Source organism: Fundulus heteroclitus, unplaced genomic scaffold (assembly GCF_011125445.2).
Source record: "Fundulus heteroclitus isolate FHET01 unplaced genomic scaffold, MU-UCD_Fhet_4.1 scaffold_154, whole genome shotgun sequence".
Taxonomy (NCBI): Eukaryota; Metazoa; Chordata; class Actinopteri; order Cyprinodontiformes; family Fundulidae; genus Fundulus; species Fundulus heteroclitus.
In genome coordinates this window covers 327807-347425 of record NW_023396566.1, presented here as the reverse complement: position 1 = coordinate 347425, position 19619 = coordinate 327807, and the positions used below count along the sequence as shown (strand labels likewise).

General features: G+C 42.2%; 1 protein-coding gene across 1 annotated transcript; it reads left to right on the top strand.

Moving 5' to 3' along the window:
- The first annotated feature begins 4244 nt into the window (after positions 1-4244).
- On the top strand, positions 4245-13876 carry dnajc25 (DnaJ (Hsp40) homolog, subfamily C, member 25). Its single transcript, XM_012849264.3, has 5 exons — positions 4245-4624; positions 6227-6379; positions 8840-9210; positions 9285-9384; positions 12717-13876. The coding sequence occupies exons 1-5, from the start codon at positions 4316-4318 to the stop codon at positions 12837-12839; spliced, it is 1056 nt and encodes a 351-aa protein (XP_012704718.2). The 5' UTR covers positions 4245-4315; the 3' UTR covers positions 12840-13876.
- Positions 13877-19619: the final 5743 nt, after the last annotated feature.

The following is a 19619-nucleotide window of genomic DNA, read 5'->3' as shown; positions in this document are numbered from 1 at the left end:
GACCCTGTAAGTATAGTCTGTGGATGGGCGGCTATATGTTCAAAACAAACAATGTTAAAAGTGTAAACTCTAAACTGTTTAGTAATGAATTAACATAAATTTCTTCTGGGGAAAATGCTGCTGGTCAGATGAGACCAAGATCTGTTTGTTCCAGAAGGACAGAAAGTATGTTTGAAATCTTTACACCGTTTGTTCCCAGAACAGCTTAAACGTAGCAAAGCTGAGTAATAAGTTCAGTTTAGACAGATATGGGTTGATTCCCGTGACCGTAGTTGTTTTTATATAAAGTATTGTCAGAGATGGATCCTAATTTGCAAAGATAGATGACAAACATAAACTGTTTCTGCTGGATTTGTCTGTTTGTTGTTTTTTTTCGTTATCTCTATGATAAGTTAAGCAAGCACTGCAGGAGTCAATGTGAAGCTTTCAGGACTAAGAGCAACAACAGCCAAACACGGTGGTGGTGGCATCATGCTGTGGGAACAGCTGGAGTAACTACCTGAATATTTAAACATTTGTCCACTAGCCTGCAGCTTTACGGTTGAAACTTGGACACAGTAGGAGGTTCAGGCTGCAACAATGATCCCAAACACACTTCTTCCCCCTAAATAAAAATTCATATTACCTTCTTTCAGATCAGGCTGCGTTATTTTAGGAGGAGATTTTACTTTGTGTGCTATCACTGATTTAAAAAATCAGATCAATAAGCAAACTCTGGATTGAGCACATTTAGTGTTTGCAAAAAGCTTCATGAATTTACCCCTCATGAAAATCACCGTCAGCATCTGCAGCTTGTTGCAGAGCCTGAATGTGATCGCAGTCCTCATGCGTTATTTAGGTTTTACAGAATATAAGCAGCTCACAGCAGATCCTATAAATGTATAGTTTCATATATTTGACCCATTTTCCTGTTTTTTGATCAGGACTCTGGCGGCAGGATTGTAGATGAGCTACGGCGGCCCGAAAGACAGACGAAGACATCGTTGCGGTGATCCAAGCACTGAAAGCAAAGCACCAACCCGTTTTTGACCGGAAACTCTTTATTCTGGAAATGTTTTTAAGATGACACCGAGTTGATTCTGTAACGCATTTGTATGTGAATTACACCCGGACTGCTTGCCTGCTCTGTGGTGTTTAGCCTAATTAATTCTAGTTTAGCACAGATCTCCATCCTTGTATTTCTGGGACAAAAACTCTACTTCTACTTTTTTTAGATTAAACTAGAAGAAATTCTGACCCGTCCACTCACAGATAACACAAAGACACTGACTCAGTGACCAGTGGGTTGTGTTAATGCAGTGATACATACATATAAAGTTGTGTGTCATCAGCATACATCTGGTGGAAGATGCTATATCCTTTAATCTTAGTTTGGGGGAAATTATACAGATGTTCAATAAAAGTGGCGCAGGAATTGACCCCTGAGGAACTCCATAACTCATTCTAGGTTTATAATTACCATATGACACAAAGTAGTCCCTGTCTGCCACACCTACCCAGGAAACCCAGAGTTAAATTCCTCCTTTTTTTATACCTGGCAATTAAAGCTGATTCTGACTCTGAACATCATGTTCTCTAGGAGCAACTTCCTTCAACAATGCAGGAACGGTCTGGTGATGATCTGTTTATGTTCCAACAGGTTAAAGCTACAACATGGTGGCGTAAAGATCTTCACTAGATCTCCAGACTGTTTCTGTTGATGTTGCAGAGTTTTCTAACAAGCAGCATCTTCTGTTAAAAATCCGCTTTTATAATTTACTGCACAGAAGATCTGCACATTTCTACTGATTCTTTGAACCTTCTGTGATTTCCAGAAGGGGAAAAAAACAGAAGAGGCTGAACAGTGTGTTCACATGTATGACCTGAGCTGTGAACGATTTACAGTGCAGGCTCCCGTGGTGAAAATGGATCCACACAGACTGAACCCACATATGTCATCTGTGACATAAAACCTGGAGCGCTGCTGCACTCAGAACCACGTCATCCATGTAGGGTACTGGGAGGAGGAGCCTATCGCCAGCAGTCACTGGACAGAATGCTAGTCTATCAAAGGACAACATGTAAGGACAATTTATAGATTATTACAATTACAATTAACCCAACAATCATGTTTTTGGACTGTAGGAGGAAGCTGGAGTACCCAGAGAGAACCCTTGCATGTGACTGGGGGAACATGTGCAGGAGGACTCCCAGCTGGGATTTGAACTCAGGACCTTGTGCTGGTGAAGATTTTCAGTCATCAAGGTCATGATCATTCCAAAAAAAAGTTAAAAACAAAACAACTGGACTTTTTTTTCCAAAGGTTCCCATCCAGAGAGTTTTTGATTAGAGAAAGCTTTCTGGATGGGAAGCGAAACGTCTTCAAACATCAGAAAAAAAGGCCAGTTGTTTTGTTTTTAACTTTTTTTGGAAACTCAGGACCTTATTGCTGAAAGTCAACAGTGTTGCAAGCTTCACAGTTTTCAATACTTTTCAGTATAATTATAATCAGGAAATTCACAATAAACATCTCAAGGCACTTTAAAAGGAAAAAAAGTCACTCCAATCACATGGATTCAAAATAGATTCAAGAGGATTGTATTTATTTATTTATTCATACAAAGTTCTGCTTACCTTTAAGTTTAGCATTTAATTTTGAAATCCTGGTGGACCAGCAGCACTGAAGGATATCATTGAAGCTGAAGAATGAAGCCTTCAAGACGTTGCTGGCTCCAAGGATTCCTGATAGCTGATTGCTGGCCAGAAGGAAAACAGCTTCAGTTAAAATCAGCGACCATCCCAGGATGTGCAGTGCAGAGTCAGACCAAGGTATTGTTGGACGGTGGAAGGAGGAGATTCAATTACATTTTATTTATGTAGCACCAATTAACACAACATGTCATCTCAAGGCTCTTTCCAAAGTCAGCTTCCATCAGATCCTCCAGGTTGGTGAGAAAGTTTCCTCTCTAAGGAAACCCAGCAGGTTGCATCAAGTCTCTCCAAGCAGCATTCACTCCTCCTGAAAGAGCGTAGAGCCACAGTGGACAGTCGTCTGCATTGTTGATGGCTTTGCAGCAATCCCTCATACTGAGCATGCATGAAGCGACAGTGGAGAGGAAAACTCCCCTTTAACAGGGAGGAGAACCTCCAGCAGAACCAGAACCAGGCTCAGTGTGAACGCTCATCTGCCTCCACCCACTGGGGCTTAGAGAAGACAGAGCAGAGACACAGAAAGCTCAGAAGCTCACATTGACCCAGGAGTACTTTCTATGTTAGAGAAGACAGAGCAGAGACACAGAAAGCACAGAAGCTCACATTGACCCAGGAGTACTTTCTATGTTAGAGAAGACAGAGCAGAGACACAGAAAGCACAGAAGCTCACATTGACCCAGGAGTACTTTCTATGTTAGAGAAGACAGAGCAGAGACACAGAAAGCACAGAAGCTCACATTGACCCAGGAGTACTTTCTATGTTAGAGAAGACAGAGCAGAGACACAGAAAGCACAGAAGCTCACATTGACCCAGGAGTACTTTCTATGTTAGAGAAGACAGAGCAGAGACACAGAAAGCTCAGAAGCTCACATTGACCCAGGAGTACTTTCTATGTTAGAGAAGACAGAGCAGAGACACAGAAAGCACAGAAGCTCACATTGACCCAGGACTACTCAGATTTGCAGTCTTTGGGATATGAACCTGCGAACTTGCAGCCTCTTGCAGGTGCCACCACCCGTGCAGATAGATGGATGGACTGTTAGAATTTCCATGATGATTTCTGTAAAGAATTAATTGATCAATATCCAAAGAAAACATTTTGTTCTAATTTACTGTTTTTTTTTTTGTTTTTGTTTTTTTAGAAATTAACAAAAAAACAATTTACAAGGTCAGAATTAAGACTGAAATCCTTAGGATTTACTATTCAACACATATTTAAGAAAATTAGAGGCGGTTTGCGACAGTTTTTTGCCGTTATCCCGGCTGTTTTCTGCATGGCCAGCAGATGGCAGCAGAGAGTTGAAAGCAACGTCATCATTTGGACCCTGAAATCGAAGATCGGCTATTCAAGGCAGAGTGCTCACACGCTGGATGTAGTAAATGTAACCGTTTTGTTGTTTAGACCTGACCCACAGCGGTGGTACCAGTGAGTTCTACTGGACCAGACCGGACCAGTGACCCAGAGCTAGCGAAGTCATTTAAAAACACAGCTGATGCTAATAAGCTAGAAACCTTTGGATTTGATCAGAGTTAACATCCCGTTCCGGCGCTTTTGTGACGTCAGCAGTGTGCGACGGCACCCGGGGCTCCGTGTCGGAGGAGCAGCAGCAGCAGCGGGCAGAGATGGATCCGTCGACGGAGCGGAGCCGCGGCGGGGTCCGGTGCTGCCTGTGGCGGCTCACGGTGCTCCTGCTCTCCGTGTCCTCGCTGCCCGCGGCCACGGCGCTGCTGGAGGGGCTCTACTGCGGGACGGAGGTCTGCTACGACGTGCTGGGAGTCTCCCGGGAGGCCTCCAAGGCGGAGATCGCCCGGGCTTACCGACAGCTGGCCCGCCGGTACCACCCGGACCGGTACCGAGCCGAGAAGCCCGGAGACGAGGAGGCCGCTCACCAGAAGTTCCTGCTGATTGCTACAGCTTATGAGACGCTGAAGGTCTGTAGGGTCTCCCGTGTTTTTCTCAGCGTGTTGGTCTGCATGAGGTCTGGACTTTGACTAGACCATTTTCAGCAGCAGATTCTAGATGTGCTGCTGTGTTTCGGGTCATTGTTCTGTTTGGACCGAGCTTCAGCCGGCAGGTAGGCGGCCTCGCACAGGAGGCCATGACTGAGCCAGCCCAGGTCATCACCCCTCCACCACCGTGCTTTAGGTCCACGCTACCTGCTGAGGAGACGGAGGTGTGTCTGAGGACAGGGGGGGTTACTGAGGAAGGCCCACCTGGCTTCTCCTGACAACCGACGTTAAATATGATCTTCCTTCTATGTAAGGCTTTTCAGATCAAGCTGTTGTAAAACTTTCCGTCTACTCAACTACGCTGATGGGACAGAAACACTCATCATCACCCCTGAGGACCAAATAACAGAAGTTATGATATTTCTGGGTGTATCTCCTCTGTCAGAAACCTCGGCATCATTCTGGATTCTATCGTGTCTCCAGAGTTTCATTCTCACAGATTAATCAAAAACTGCTTCTTTCAGCTAAGAAATATCTCTAAGCTTTGAACTTTGGTGTCAAAGGCTGAATTAAAGATGATTATTATGCTGTTATTTCATTATGTCTTGACTATTCTAACGGCCTTTTTATACGTTTGACAAAGAAAGACCCCGGCCGTCTGCAGTTAACCAACACCAGAAAAACTTATCCCAGTTTTAATCTCTTTACATCGACCACCGGAACATTTTAGAGTTTATTTTAACATTTTAGTCTTTACTGTTAGAGCCCTGAGAGGCCAAGCTCCAGTTTATATCACAATGTTCTCCTTCTCGTAGTTTAAGATCCTGGAACCAAAAGCTGTTAATGGTTCCAGGAACTAATTTCAGGACCAGAGGATCTGTTAAAGCTCCCAGACTGAGGAAGACGTTGCCTTCATCTTCACGCTGACTGGACTCTGTTTGTTATTTAAGAAGCAGCTGAAGACCCACTTGTTCTGGTTTTAAACTGGTTTTATGTTGTGATGCTGCATTTATGCTGTTTTAGCTTTTTATTTTGTGTTGTTTTATGTTTTTTCATGTTTTTATTGTGAAGCACTTTGTGGTTTCATCCTGTGAAAGGTGCCGTATAAATTAGGGCTGGATGATATAGAAAAAAAGCATATTGACTAAATAGAAATTATATTGATCGATATCGATAATTATCAACAAATTAAAAACGTATTTTTAGATACAAACACAAACAAGGAATTCAAACTCAACCCTTTGTTCAACCAACTTTTTACCAAAACTACAAGTTTTTAAATGAGAAATAAAAACGCGTGCGCTATGAACTCTCTAAAGGGGGCGGAGCTTGGTTCCTGGGTCTGCGTTGTGATTGGCTGGGAGGATGTAATGATGTAATATTAACCTACATGGCTAGAATGCATAACTTTTTATTCATATACATATATCTATGTATATCATTATTATCATCCAGCTCTACTTTAGTCTGGGTGGGTCAGAACCAACTGTCTTTGGTATATAAATAAAGTTTAGTTTAAGGCAGGATTCATCCCTTTGCTGCGGTTTACCGGCTCCTGATTGAAGTGCGTTCTGTTGGCTGCAGGACGAGGACTCGCGGCGCGACTACGACTACATGCTGGACCACCCGGAGGAGTACTACCAGCACTACTACGCCTACTACCGCCGCCGGCTCGCCCCCAAAGTGGACGTCAGGATCGTCATCCTCGTCACCATCTGTGCCATCTCAGCCGTCCAGGTAGGACGGAGAGACCGAGGTCCTTCTCTTGTCCCGCTAAATAACCAAATCACTCCTGGTGATCTCCCTCCTGTTATACAGCTTTTATTCTTTATTCTTCAGGCATTCTGGAGGTTTTTCCTGTGGACTTTGGCTGCTTTGACCCGTAGTTTTAATGCAGTTGTACTTAAACTATATGAACCAGCATTTAAACTGGAACTTTTGAATCTCTGTGCTACAGGCAGGCTGTCACCAACAATAGTCGTGTTTCCACCAACCTTTTCCAATGCGCATTTTGAAATATCGCATTAGAAAAGTTTGATGGAAACTAGGGCTGAACAATTAATCGCATTTTCAATATAATCGCGATTTAAAAAAACGCAATTTCCAAATCGCAGAGTCTGCAATTTTTGGCTATGTAACAATTAGTGAATTAGACATGTCCATTAGGTGTTGGTAAAATGTTTAAAGTGGGTTTGCCTCCACATGGAAGGGAAGACAGTTGCAGCAGTGAGATAATCTAATTTTATTACTTGTTTTAGAGTTTATATAATCATACATAGCATTAAGTACAGGTCAATCAGTTTAATACATAGACTTGCTTGTTGGTTGCACTTTATGTTCAACAAGGATTGATGTCCAAATCAACTAAAAGCTGTTCTCTTGAATAATATTCTGATTAATAGAAACATTAAAAATTCTTTTTAAAATAGTCCTTGTTTAAAAACATCTTTATTTAGACGACATTTTTGTTGCTTGTGGTTAATGCAGAGAAAAGTCAAAATTGTAATTTTGGTTGAAATATATTGTAGGCAGAACGCAATCATTTCTGCTCTGAGTTTAGATGCTGTGGGTCTTTTAGCAACTAATCTGCACAGCGAGGAAACAAAATGATTTGTTGTTTGTATATGTTTAAAAAGACATGATAAATTAAACTGGAAAAAAAAATCGCATTAAATCGCAATATTAAAAAAAAAAAATTCGCAATTAGATTATTTTCCAAAATCGTTCAGCCCTAATGGAAACGGCAAAACTCAAATGAACTCACTAAATTTCTCAAAAAAAAAAACCCGTTTTTACCCTCTTGAGGTGGTTTTTTACTTTTTTTCGATAAATGTAAATGCGCTAAAGAGGAGATGGAAACAAATTTGTCGGATCAGTTCTGACGTAGCGAACATTTACCTCACAAGACCGATCGGCTGTTTCTGCTGCCGCCGTCTTCTCAGATCTTTACATAATGCTCCAGAACAGGCCTGGTAGCAACAACCAACCAAGAGACGGCGGCATTTCTCATCCAAAATAAAAAATCAGCACATTTATTAAAGCCTCGCTCCATCGCTGATCTGTGGTCCGTGCTGATCAGCAGCTGCTACTTCCTGTTTATTACAGCTGAAGTCAACGTATGACGACGTTACGCCGCGCGTCGCCTCGTTAATCCGCCACGAACCAGCAGATAGAAACACATCTGATGTACATTTTCTGTTTTGTTATATTTTAAAAGTTTGCTCAAAAATTCGCATGAGAATTGGATGGAAACACAGTTTGACTGACAGAAATATTTTATCTCTTCTTTGTGCTTCAGTTGCTGCACATCAGCTCATTTTCTATTGTAGTTAATTATTATTGTCATGAATTATAAAGATAAAGAAAACTCAAAAAGTTATCTAATATCTCATTTAATTGTGTATTTATTTCACCTCTATTTCTATTAACTTTGGCTCCCAGTTGGCTCTTTTATTATTTGTAGGACTCGTTATTTTCTGACGCTAAACCAGGAGTAGAACGGAAGAAATGAGCTTAAATCCTCAGCGGTGCACAGCGCCCCCTCCTGGCATCAGGCTGCTGGTTGATCCACACTGATCAGTGGATCAACTAGTAGGGCTGGACGATATAGGAAAAAAAAAAACATATTGATAAAATAGAAATCATGTAGATCGATATCGATAATTATCAACAAATTCAAAACATTTATTTTAAGTGCAGCCCTGGACATTTTATGCTGTTGCTTAGCAACCTATTTTTAGATACAGACACAGAAATGCCGAATTCAAACTCAACCCTTTATTCAACCAACTTTTTACTAAAACTGCAAGTTTATAAAATAGAATAAAGAACGTGTGCTCTCTGAACTCTGAAGGGGGCGGAGCTTGGTTCCTGGATCTGCGTTGTGATTGGCTGGGAGGATTAATGATGTAATATTATCCTACATGATAGAATGGAGAAGGAAGGAAAACTGTTATTCTATTGAACTTTTTATTGACCCTTTTTTCTATTATCTATATATATTAAATTATTGTCCAGCCTTATCAACAAGTAACACACGTGTTCTGAAAATGTTCTGGTACTGGCCTGGAAGTGAGCAAGAAAAGGACTGCAGGTCCGCTTTAACAGATTAGTGGTGCAGAGTAAACCCAGAATAAATTAGATGTTTCCTGCAGAACATCTAGTCCCAGGATAACGGCGCTCTGGTCTCCTCCTCAGTACGTCAGCTGGTGCAGCAGCTACAACAAAGCCATCAGCTACCTGGTGACCGTCCCCAAGTACCGCATCCAGGCCACGGAGATCGCCAAGCAGCAGGGCCTGCTCAACCGCACCAAGGAGAAGGGCAAGAACCGGCGCTCCAAGGAGGAGATCCGGGAGCAGGAGGAGGAGGTGATCCGCGACATCATCAAGAACAAGATCGACATCAAGGGCGGCTACCAGAAGCCGAGGCTGTGGGACATCCTGCTGTGTCAGCTGGTGCTGTTCCCGTACTACCTGAGCCGCTACGTGGCCTGGTACGTCTGCTGGGTGTACCGCTTCTCCATCTGCAGGGAGGAGTACGGAGAGGAGGAGAAGCTCTACCTCATCAGGTCAGTGGAGGCCGGCGCCGGCCCCGGCTGCTCGGGTCCGCCGTGGCTCTGACCTCAGTGTCTGATTCCACCAGGAGCAACATGAGGATGTCCCAGGCTCAGTTCGACAGTCTGGAGGAAAGCGCCAAGCAGACGTTCCTGGAGAAGCAGCTCTGGATCAGAGACAAGTTTGAGGTAGGACCTCCTCTCCACAAATATGCGTCTGGTTCCGTCTCCCAATTAACGTCTTACGTTTAAAACCTTCTCAGTCAGGGTTCCCACGGGTCCTTGAAATCCTTGAAAGTTTGTGAATCTGAAAAAATAAATTCAAGGCCCTTGAAAGTTCTTGAAAACAGACCAAAAAAACACCTTGTCCTTGAAAGTCCTTGAATTTTTTTGTGGGGTTGAAAGTTCACACGGATGACGACTCATGTCATTATTTTACTACCACACGATCTTTTAAAATTATGTTGATTCCGCAGACTTTTAATTTGCAAAAGTACGTTCGCTCTTCTTCGTTAGTTGCTAGGCTACGGTTTAGGCCTACGTGCGTCCAATAGGTTACATTCACGCAGTGTTGCCAACTCAGCGACTTTGTCGCTATATTTAGCGACTTTTCAGAGTCAAAGTCAAAAACTAGCTTAATCAAAGATGAAAGTAAGTGAAACAAATTGATATAATTCTGAACATCTCAATGCTGCACTTTTGTCCATAAATTCCATGAAACGGTAGGACTAATGTACATCTTATATGTAATGTAGTATGGCATAGCCATGTACTGTGGATATAAATGTAGGCTATGAATATGATCAATATCAATGTAGGCTATAAATTAAGTCCACTTTCTTGCATTGCTTCTGACCCAACAACTTATATGCTGTTTAGTCTTTTATTGAATTTGCATTGTATTAAAATATGATAACCTATTCAGCGGTCACAGTAGGTAAATGCCGCCACGTTTGGTCCTTGAATTTGAGGAAATTGGTCCTTGGATTTGATGTTCACCAAGGTGTGGGAACCCTCCTTCAATTCCTGATAATTTGTCCCAAAATGTTTTTCTGTCCCATTTCTTGTGTTACTGGGATGTCTGTGACCTTCAGTAAGAGTTGGGACCAAACATACTGTTGTTAAAACACTTCCCCTAATTGTGCTCATTTGTCTGTTAAATGTTCCAGAGCATCAAATAAATCAGAGTTTAAAATTAGTTAATAAATATTTAAAGCTTTCTAAATCAACCCGGTTAAAAAGTCCAGGTCTCTGATGTTCTGGTGCTGGAAGCCTGGACCGTCCACAAAGGTCCACTTTTGTCTCTGCAGATAACAGAATATTTCCCCGCGGGTCTTGAGGATCGTCGAGATGTTTTCTGGTAAATGTGAGACGGGCCTTTGTGTTCTTTTGGGTCAGCAGGTGGTTCTGGCTTTGGATCTCTCACACGGAGAACGATTTAGCTCAGTCTGGCTTTATTGCTGAATCGTGACCAATCTTTCTGTGGCCAGTTATCGTTAATCCAGGCTTGGCTTGGGGTTTATGCATATTTATGGACGCTTTTATTCAACAGGACATATAAATGTGGATTTAACTGCTGCTAAGATCAACGCTAACAATAAGGAAGAGGTGTAAGAGATCACAGAGTAGAAATAGAGTGCAGGCATAGAGGGAAGTGCAGAAATGAGGAAGTATAGTGTAGGTGCTGCAGTCCTAGAGATACTTAGATGTTGTGGCTGTTCACTGCAAAAGGGGAACCAAAAGTAGGTTAAATCTTCTTGAAATTAGTGTATTTGTTCCTGGTTATAGCAGCTAATTAAGATTATCTGCCAATGGAATGAGTATTTTCACCCCTAAAATAAGATAATTAGATAAACTGCACTTGAAATAAGATAATGGAGATGAGTTGTTCTTATTTTCAAGTGCAAAAATCTTATTCCACTGGCAGATAATTTAATTCGCTGTGAAAATCAAGCACAAATTCACTAATTTCAAGACAAATATCACTTCTAGTTCCCCTTTTCCAGTGTTCGCCTAATTGAAGGCCCAGTTCAACCGGGTCGTAATGGCCGAGCAGCTGGGAGAGTAAGCCCCAGAATAAAAATCATTTCACTGCGGTTAAAATCGTTTTTATTATTGTGTTCTCCTCGCCCCCGCCATGACTGAGACAAAAGATCTCATATAAATTTAATTGAGTTTCCTTATTTGTGGGGGAAATGACATTTCAGTACAGCCCATCAAGAGAAAGACGTACACGGTAGACGGGAGACTGCGGCCGCAGCCTAGCCAGGCGCCGCCTTCTTGCAGAGCGGAGAGAGGAATGAATTTCTGACACCGTCTCTCTGACAGTGCGAGAAATGGAGGAAAAAACCCTCAGAACAAAAAAAGCAAACATACAGACATCATAAGCAGACATATTTCAGGTGGGAGTCATTTTGGGTGGGTCTAAGACCCATTGTCTTAGACGGTATACTATCAGCAGTTCAAGAAGGGCTCTGTTCGGGTTCACAGGTGTCATGAGTGGGTTCCAGTGGGGTTAGAGCGTCTTGTTCACAAAACATCCAGGAGAATTTGAGATGGCCAGCTCCAAGGCCGGCCATCAGGACACCAGATTCAGTAACAAGGAGATTTTGTTTTTGTCATGCTGACCTTGAGATTTGTGTCATTGCTGGTCCGTCTTCATGTCCCAAACAGCTGAATTTGTTGGACTTTCTGCCGTAAATCGAGCCAGAAACTCGCATCCAGCTTACGGTGTTGTTCACAAACCATCTGAGTCTAGGTGATCAAAGCCCGGTTTCATCCATCACACACTCCCGGCAGCCTTGCTATGGTCAAAACTGCCGCTGAGATCTTCCGTATTTGTCGATATATCAGGTAACCACCAGCTCCAATAACCAGAAATCATGAATTTATCATGTTATCATGAATCCAGTTATCTAAATTAAAAACCCAGATTAGTCCAGATTCTGTACCGTGACGTGACTCAGGAAGGTTATCCATCAGTAAGAAGTCCATCATGAGGTTTTACTTCCTCTCTTCTCCCTCAAAGTCTGGGTGGTGTAGACTAAAACACTACAACCCACTAATTATGATCAAGCCACACATGAAGAATTTCAGAAGCGAGTTTTCCAACGCTGTTGGAACTCTGAGTCTCCAATAGACTTCTTCAGATCGAGAAGTTAAAGGAGTTTACCTTCATTAGATTTTTCTACCTGCATTGTCTAGATTCATCTAAATATTGTGACAAGTTCTCTACGTTTGGCGTTCCTCAGGGTTCTTTGTTCGGCCCCCTTCTTTTTAGCCATAGTTGAAGTGTATGGGATTTCACATGGCTCTGGTTGTGTTAAATTGTGATATTCGTATTTAAAGCACATTTAAATACAAATATCAGATCACCTGGCTGTGCAGTCTAGAGGGGAAAAATATGTTTTACTGTCATAACTTCCCAAAGATTACTTTCCAGTATCAGAGCTGCTTTTAATGGGTGTAGCTCTGTCCCGTTTTCAGTCAGTTGGTGAAAACTCTCCTGGTGCGTCTTCCAGGTTTACAAGAAAGAGCGGGAGGAGGAGATGAAGGCGAAGCTGGCGACCGACCCAAAGATGAAAAGGTACCGACGCTGGATGAAGAACGAGGGACCGGGTCGGCTGACCTTCATAGACGACTGACGGCAGCGCGACCCGTCCAGAACAAACACATCTGCCTCAGTGCCGGCCCGCATGGACAACGCACGCTGTGCTGTGTGGACAAACCAAGGCTGGTTGTTTTCAGTAATTAGAGATATTTTCATAAAGACCGGGCCTCCACAAAACAAACAAATCAAGTCGATATTTAAGATTCAATGAAGTTTGTGATAATTCTGTTATATAGTTCTGCTGGTTAAAGCAGCTCCACTTTTTATGTCTGAAATATAAGTGTCCTTTAAAGAAAAGCAGCAACAAACAAGCTTATGCTGCTGATGGTTGGAAGTGATGGTAATTGTTTTAATTTTAGGTCAAATCATTGAAGAAAATATTGTTTTCTTGTTTACCTGCAACATCTAAAGACGAAACACTCGACAACTAAGCTCATCCTTTCTTGTAATACCACAGCGTACCCCAAGGGGCGACGGTGAGCCGCTGTGGTGTGTTGTGACGCTTTACTGAATTACGTGCGTTGAGTTCAGACGCGCCCAGATATTTACCTCACAGTTTGACAACCTGCTGGAAATTTAGCCGCTAGTGAAGTCCCTCTGAATACGAAGCTATGCAATGTGCGGGTTAATGTGTTACGATGGCCGCAGACCTTTTTCACCGCAGATATTCTGACTTCCCACTGAATGAAAGGTACAAGGCTGGCTCCTTTCTAAGAAGGGGTTAATGATCGGGGACCGGGCCGGTGTTCTCAAAGCTCCGGTACCAGCGCCAAAACAATACAAGTTCTATGCAGTTCATGAAATTAGATTCCCGAAAATATCCTGGTTTTAATATAGCAAAGGTATTCTTTAATCATGGAAAATGTTTTTGACTTCGGTGAACAGCCAAGTTTTTTTTTCTCTCAAAAATGTGAAATTAATTTAAAGATATCTGAGTTTTTTTGTGGAAATTAACTCCTTTGTGGCCAATAGTTTTATTTTTTTTACTCTATGATGTCCCCAATAAAAATTTTTCCTGGAAATTATGAGAATGAAGTCAAAATATTGCAAGAATAAAGTCACACAATTGTTTCAAAGTCCTAATACTAATAATAATTTGATGCCAATGTGCTAAAAATATTTAGTATTTTCTCATTTGTGAATCTAATATCAAAATATAGCTTTACAAGATGCAACGTTCCTTATTTTAATACGGGGGGAAGACTGCGCTTTGTTGAGCCGGTCTCTGGCTCTCTTGTTTCTTGGCTCGCAGGCTGAAACGTTTGGGAACCGCTGCTCTAGAAGAACGAGCTGGTTTCACTGGGATCTGGAGGTGAAGCCACAACCAATCAAAATGTTGTGTGGCATGGTTGAAAATCCTAAATTTTGCTTTTGCACAACAGGAAGAACCAAACATTTCCTGTCTGAGAAGGTTTCAGGGATACAAGGACGTAGAGAATCAAAACGTCTACTACATTTTTATGGAAGTCAGTTGATAATCAGCTCCAGAACCAGCCTGGACTAGAACTGGAAGCTCTTGGGTGGGAAGAAAAAAAAAACGGTACCGGCTTTAAAATGTTTTTTAAGGACTTTGATTAAACGGTGGAAACGAAGCCCCGGTTATGACAGGTTTCATGGCTCCTCCTCTCCTTTGGGAGACCCGTTGTTCTTACGTTTCTCCAAGGATAATGTTGCCTTCCATTTGCCTCGGAAATCCAAAATAGGAGCTGGGAATGGGGTAAATTACCCGAGTAACAAGCGTTCCAGTTAGCACAGCTGAAGAAGTCAGGATTACAAAATAAAAACACAAACGGTTAGGATTCCAACACGGCGCCGGCCGGGAAAGATATGTTTTTTTTCGTAGAACCTCTTTTAAACGTCCTTTAAAGCTGTAGTTTCCACATGCAAACATCACTTTTAAGTTGTTCGGTTCAGAGTTGCAGCCGCTACATGTAACATTTATTTTAATAAACATGTTTTATCACAGTTTACTGTTGATGCGAAGAGCTGCCATGTTGGAGCCAATTCAATTTTATTTATATAGCTCCAGTTCATGAAACATGTCATCTCAAGGCTCTTTCCAAAGTCAGACTCCATCAGATCCTCCAGGTTGGTGAGAAAGTTTCCTCTCTAAGGAAACCCAGCAGGTTGCATCAAGTCTCTCCAAGCAGCATTCACTCCTCCTGAAAGAGCGTAGAGCCACAGTGGACAGTCGTCTGCATTGTTGATGGCTTTGCAGCAATCCCTCATACTGAGCATGCATGAAGCGACAGTGGAGAGGAAAACTCCCCTTTAATAGGGAGGAGAACCTCCAGCAGAACCAGAACCAGGCTCAGTGTGACGCTCATCTGCCTCCACCCACTGGGGCTTAGAGAAGACAGAGCAGAGACACAGAAAGCTCAGAAGCTCACATTGACCCAGGAGTACTTTCTATGTTAGAGAAGACAAACAAAAATTTCCCAGACTTCCTGAGGGGAAAAGTCAAGACTATAGCGGCCGTTACGGTCGATGTTTCCAATGGGAAGCTGGGATTTCCAAGTTCTGACTGTGAATTGAATGCAACATAATGGAAGAGGATTAAAGTATGTTCTATTCTGACTTTAATCTGAGCTCAGCAGTAAAGATACATCAGGTTTATAAAGAGGGGATCCAGTTGAACAGGGAACAGTGACGCCCCCAATAGGCAGAGGAGAGCATGGAGCTCTGTGCTTTTATGATTAAAATTATTATAAACCAAAACCTAAAGGTTCAGAGACTCCTCTGACAAATTCTGGCATCCTATGTAATCACACTTTAATTTAGCTATGCTTCAAACCTTCTGGCCAACTATAAAAGTTGAAACTTCAGCGCTTTTCATCGAGCAGAACCACCTGATCCGGTTCTTGAAAAGGCGCCTAAGCGGCTCCCATTAAAACGTCTCATTATACCTGAGCTTCTTCATGTCAGTATATCTGCAGTGAAACTGTGTCTGCTATGATCTTTGGGGTTTATTTGAGTGTAGAAAATGATATAAATTGTAAGTTGTTCTGTTTTCTTACAGCGTCCATGACAGAGTTGGGCTACTTGCAGAAAATTGCATCATTAGCAGAAAACAGACTCTGTTCGTGGCCCGGTTCAAGTCCTGGTGGAATGTGTTGCGTTTTTTCTAACTGAATAAACTTTAATATTAAAAGCATTGAGTTCCTGATGCCTCTTTAGCTGACTGGAGAACTCGGGTAACTCCTCCAAACTGTACTAAAAATATAGAATATAGCATATCCTTTATCGTCTTCGTAACGAGTAAAATGAAACTGATCCAAATAAGGCTGAGCTAGAGATGAAACTGAACACCACCGGTAGACGATTGTCACGTTCGGACTCTGTCATTGTGGTTTCCTTTGTCCAGCCGTATTTCATCAGAAAGTAAGTTTGTGATTTCCTGAACCTGCCAAAGTTGAACCTAATTGGGCGTTCCTGTTCATGAAGGTTCAACGAGCTCCTACAGGTTGATTTTATATCATAAAATAGGATAAAACAATCAAGTGGATTGATTAGCTGTCACTGAACCCCAATAAAAGCAATTTTCTGCTTTGAAACGACATCCGCAATAAGATGCATCGCTGAACTGACCATCAGTATGTCACCAAGTTTATGAAGGCACAACTGACCAGATGCTTTGCTAAACCCACACTATAACAGCTGGAGTTTGGGCATCCTGCTGCTCTGGAGCCTCCAGATGAATACTAACACACCAACAATGAGCCCAGAGAAGAATAAGGAGCATTGATTAACTGATTATTAATATAATTAATTATATTATCAGATGTTAACACAATGCCAGGCCAGAAGGCGATCAGCAGGGAGATTCGATTGAGGCTGCCTGTTGATGTGTGGAGTGTTTTGGAGAAGTCTCCAAACTGTCTGGATTCACTCATTTTACGGAGACAAGGATTATTTACAGGAGGAAAACATCTGAGCAGCAGCTAATCTCCCCAGGACTGGACGTGCCTGCAGGTTCAGGCCGAGGTCAGAGCGGGAAGCAAAGAGAAATGAGCAGAAACCCAGAAGCTCCACCTCAGATCCTGCAGGGCTCGATGTTAAATGTGTCGTTGGTCACTGACTCATGGTGTAAAAGGAACCTGTTAGCTCGTTATCACCGGCCGCATCAGATGCTGTTCTCTGCTCTGGTGACCCCAGCAGAGACGGGTGATACAATAAAGCAGATAAAAAAAACAATAAATAGTTGGTCCCGTTTTCTGGGAAGTGTGAGAGCTGATGTGTCGTGTAGAAAAGCAGAAGAGATTTAAGAAAATCTACGAAACAGGGAGAGGTGAGATGATCCACGGATCGATGACTGATACAGAGATCTGTGCAAATATAATGTTATAGGATATAAAGATTCAACAAAAGTAATTTAACGAGCAGATAAATAAGGAGGAGGGAGGGTGCTGCTGCTCTGCCACAGCATCATTGTTTAATGAATGTCTTGCAATAAACATAAAGTCAAAATAAACAAATCTGACAGCTGTTTATGTGACTGGAGGTCATCTGGTTTCTGCTAAACTCAGAGAGGAACTCCACGGACCTGTTGAAGCAGATTGCTGCAGTAATATTCGTGCTTTCTTTAGGCTGTTATGCAACACCGCGGTTTTCTTTACATACATTTTTAGTCCGATTTTGACCACAGACTTGTGCAAAGAGAGGAGACTCCATTAAAGCTGCAGACAGAATGCTGCATATAAAGTTTTAAAAACTGCATCGTGGTAAAATACAGTTTCAGCCGGGAGGAGAAGTCATCTCTGTTGAGTTTAAAGTTAGCCGAGTTTTGATAAAGGTGACGTGGCTCTCCACCCAGGACGCCTTTCCACCAGAGGGCGACACCAGCGGCTGATAAGATGAAATTTGACCAAATCTGTTGCTAATCTGCATGGTAGTCAAGGAGGACTGGTCTCCCCATTTAAACTGAGTATGAAACAGTTTTATGATGCTGAGATAAACTAAAGGGCTTTTTCACAGGTTATTTTTTAATAATCTCCATCTTAAAATCCAAACTACTTTCTCTAGTCAGGCCTAAACCAGGTTATTCCACACTGAGCAGAAGCTTTGCAATGAAAATCTACATCAGAAGATCAGACTGGCAGCAACAACTCACCTTTTAGAGTACAATAAGTCCAACATTTTTAAATATTCCTTTTAGACATCGTCAAGAACCCTGTTAGAAAGTGCTGCTCTAAAGATATTTGCCTCAGAATATATGATAGATATAATAGTCCGTCGGTTTCCTAACGTAGATTCAACTGAAAAAAAAGTCTGCAAGACTAAACCTCTGTGGTCCTTCTCTGCATGTCAGTCATGTGTAGACTTAAATAATAGCTATTAGTTCAAATATAAATACATATAAATCATTCCTGGGACAGGAATCATAGTTTTTTTAATGAAAAAAAACAGGAATTCTTGAGAAATTTCTACCTAGATTTCAGTTTTTGTTGTGTAGCATGAGCTGCTGTTCCTCTAGCGGCCACTAGGTGTTGCTGTTTGCACCTTCTTAGAGCTCATGGATGGAAAAACCACAACTTCTTGACATTCCTGCACAGAAACAGGTTCTTATGCGAGAACGTCCTTCTGTGGGAGCTGCTGGTTTATTTCTGTCCCTCTTTAAGCTTCAGCCCGAGCGGGAAGAGAGTCTAACAGGAAGAAGGAAATACTCCTCTGTGTCTGCAGGAATGTGGGCGGTTCCGGTTTATCAGTGAGTTAGAGACAGCTTCCTCCTGAAGAGGCTCTGCCTGACATCTACTAGGATTAAAGGAAATGAAAGCTTCACCTGAACCATATAAAGAAAAAAACTGAAGGATAATTTCCCTGCATCAACGTAAAACGTAGGAAAGACTCACCTTCAGCACGACAACAGAAACATGTTTCCAACCTTCCAATGACAGCGCCCTCACACCCCTAAAAGAACCTTAATCTTAATTACATTCTATCACAGCAGCATAATCTCTTGCTTTAAATTAAGAAAAATCCAACTTTTAATGTGAGTACATTTATTCTACAGGGAAACATAGATTTATTCTTTTTAAGATGATCAGAGCTTCAGGAACATTTATTTTAATTATAAAGGACTTCCTGTTTCCTTGGGGTATGACATGACATGGAGGCCGCCCGTGTCTCTTAGCTGCTTTTCAAAACTGGAAAGACAAGAGAACTGGCCACTGAAGTAAGGCGGAGGTGTCTTAAGAACTCAGGAAACAGTTCCTGGCCAAAACCTGCTCATATCCACAGTTAGAACAATAAATAAACGGTTTAAACCAGCAGGAACGGTCATCAAACTGGGTTGGAAGATGCAAGTTTGTGCTTTTCAGCAACAAACACTCCAGGTGGGTCTGCTGTGAAGCAAAGGATGAAAATGAGGGTAAAAAAAGCTGATTCCCGCTGTTGGTAAGGTGGAGGATGTGTGATCCTGTTGGAGCTCATCACAAACTCTTTGAGATCCCTGCATGGACATTTGAGGCGAGACTTTGGTTTGTTGGGCCAGAAACTGAAAGCGGAAATTTAGTGTCTGATGAAGCACAGAAATGGTTCATCAGACACTAAACGCATCTTCTCCCCTGTTCATCCTTGTCCCCCCAGAACCTAATCCTCCATAAACCAGTGGGCTGAGCTCAAGAGGAAAGAAAAAGCACCAGAGACGTCCAGCTGTGTGAAAGGTTGAAGGAGAAAAGTGATCATGTTAGCTGAAGGAAGCTGGAGAAAGTATTAGCAGCAGAAGTGGAAAATAAACATGGCAGTTTATCTACTTCAGTAACGGAATCATCCACGGTCCATGAATGCTTCGTATTTTGTGAAATGATGCTTCTAG

Coding starts and splice junctions, on each gene's coding strand:
- dnajc25 (XM_012849264.3), top strand. CDS start 4,316: ATGGATCCGTCGACGGAGCGGAGCCGCGGCGGGGTCCGGTGCTGCCTG. Junction 4,625..6,226: donor CAGCTTATGAGACGCTGAAG/GTCTGTAGGGTC, acceptor TGTTGGCTGCAG/GACGAGGACTCGCGGCGCGA. Junction 6,380..8,839: donor GTGCCATCTCAGCCGTCCAG/GTAGGACGGAGA, acceptor TCTCCTCCTCAG/TACGTCAGCTGGTGCAGCAG.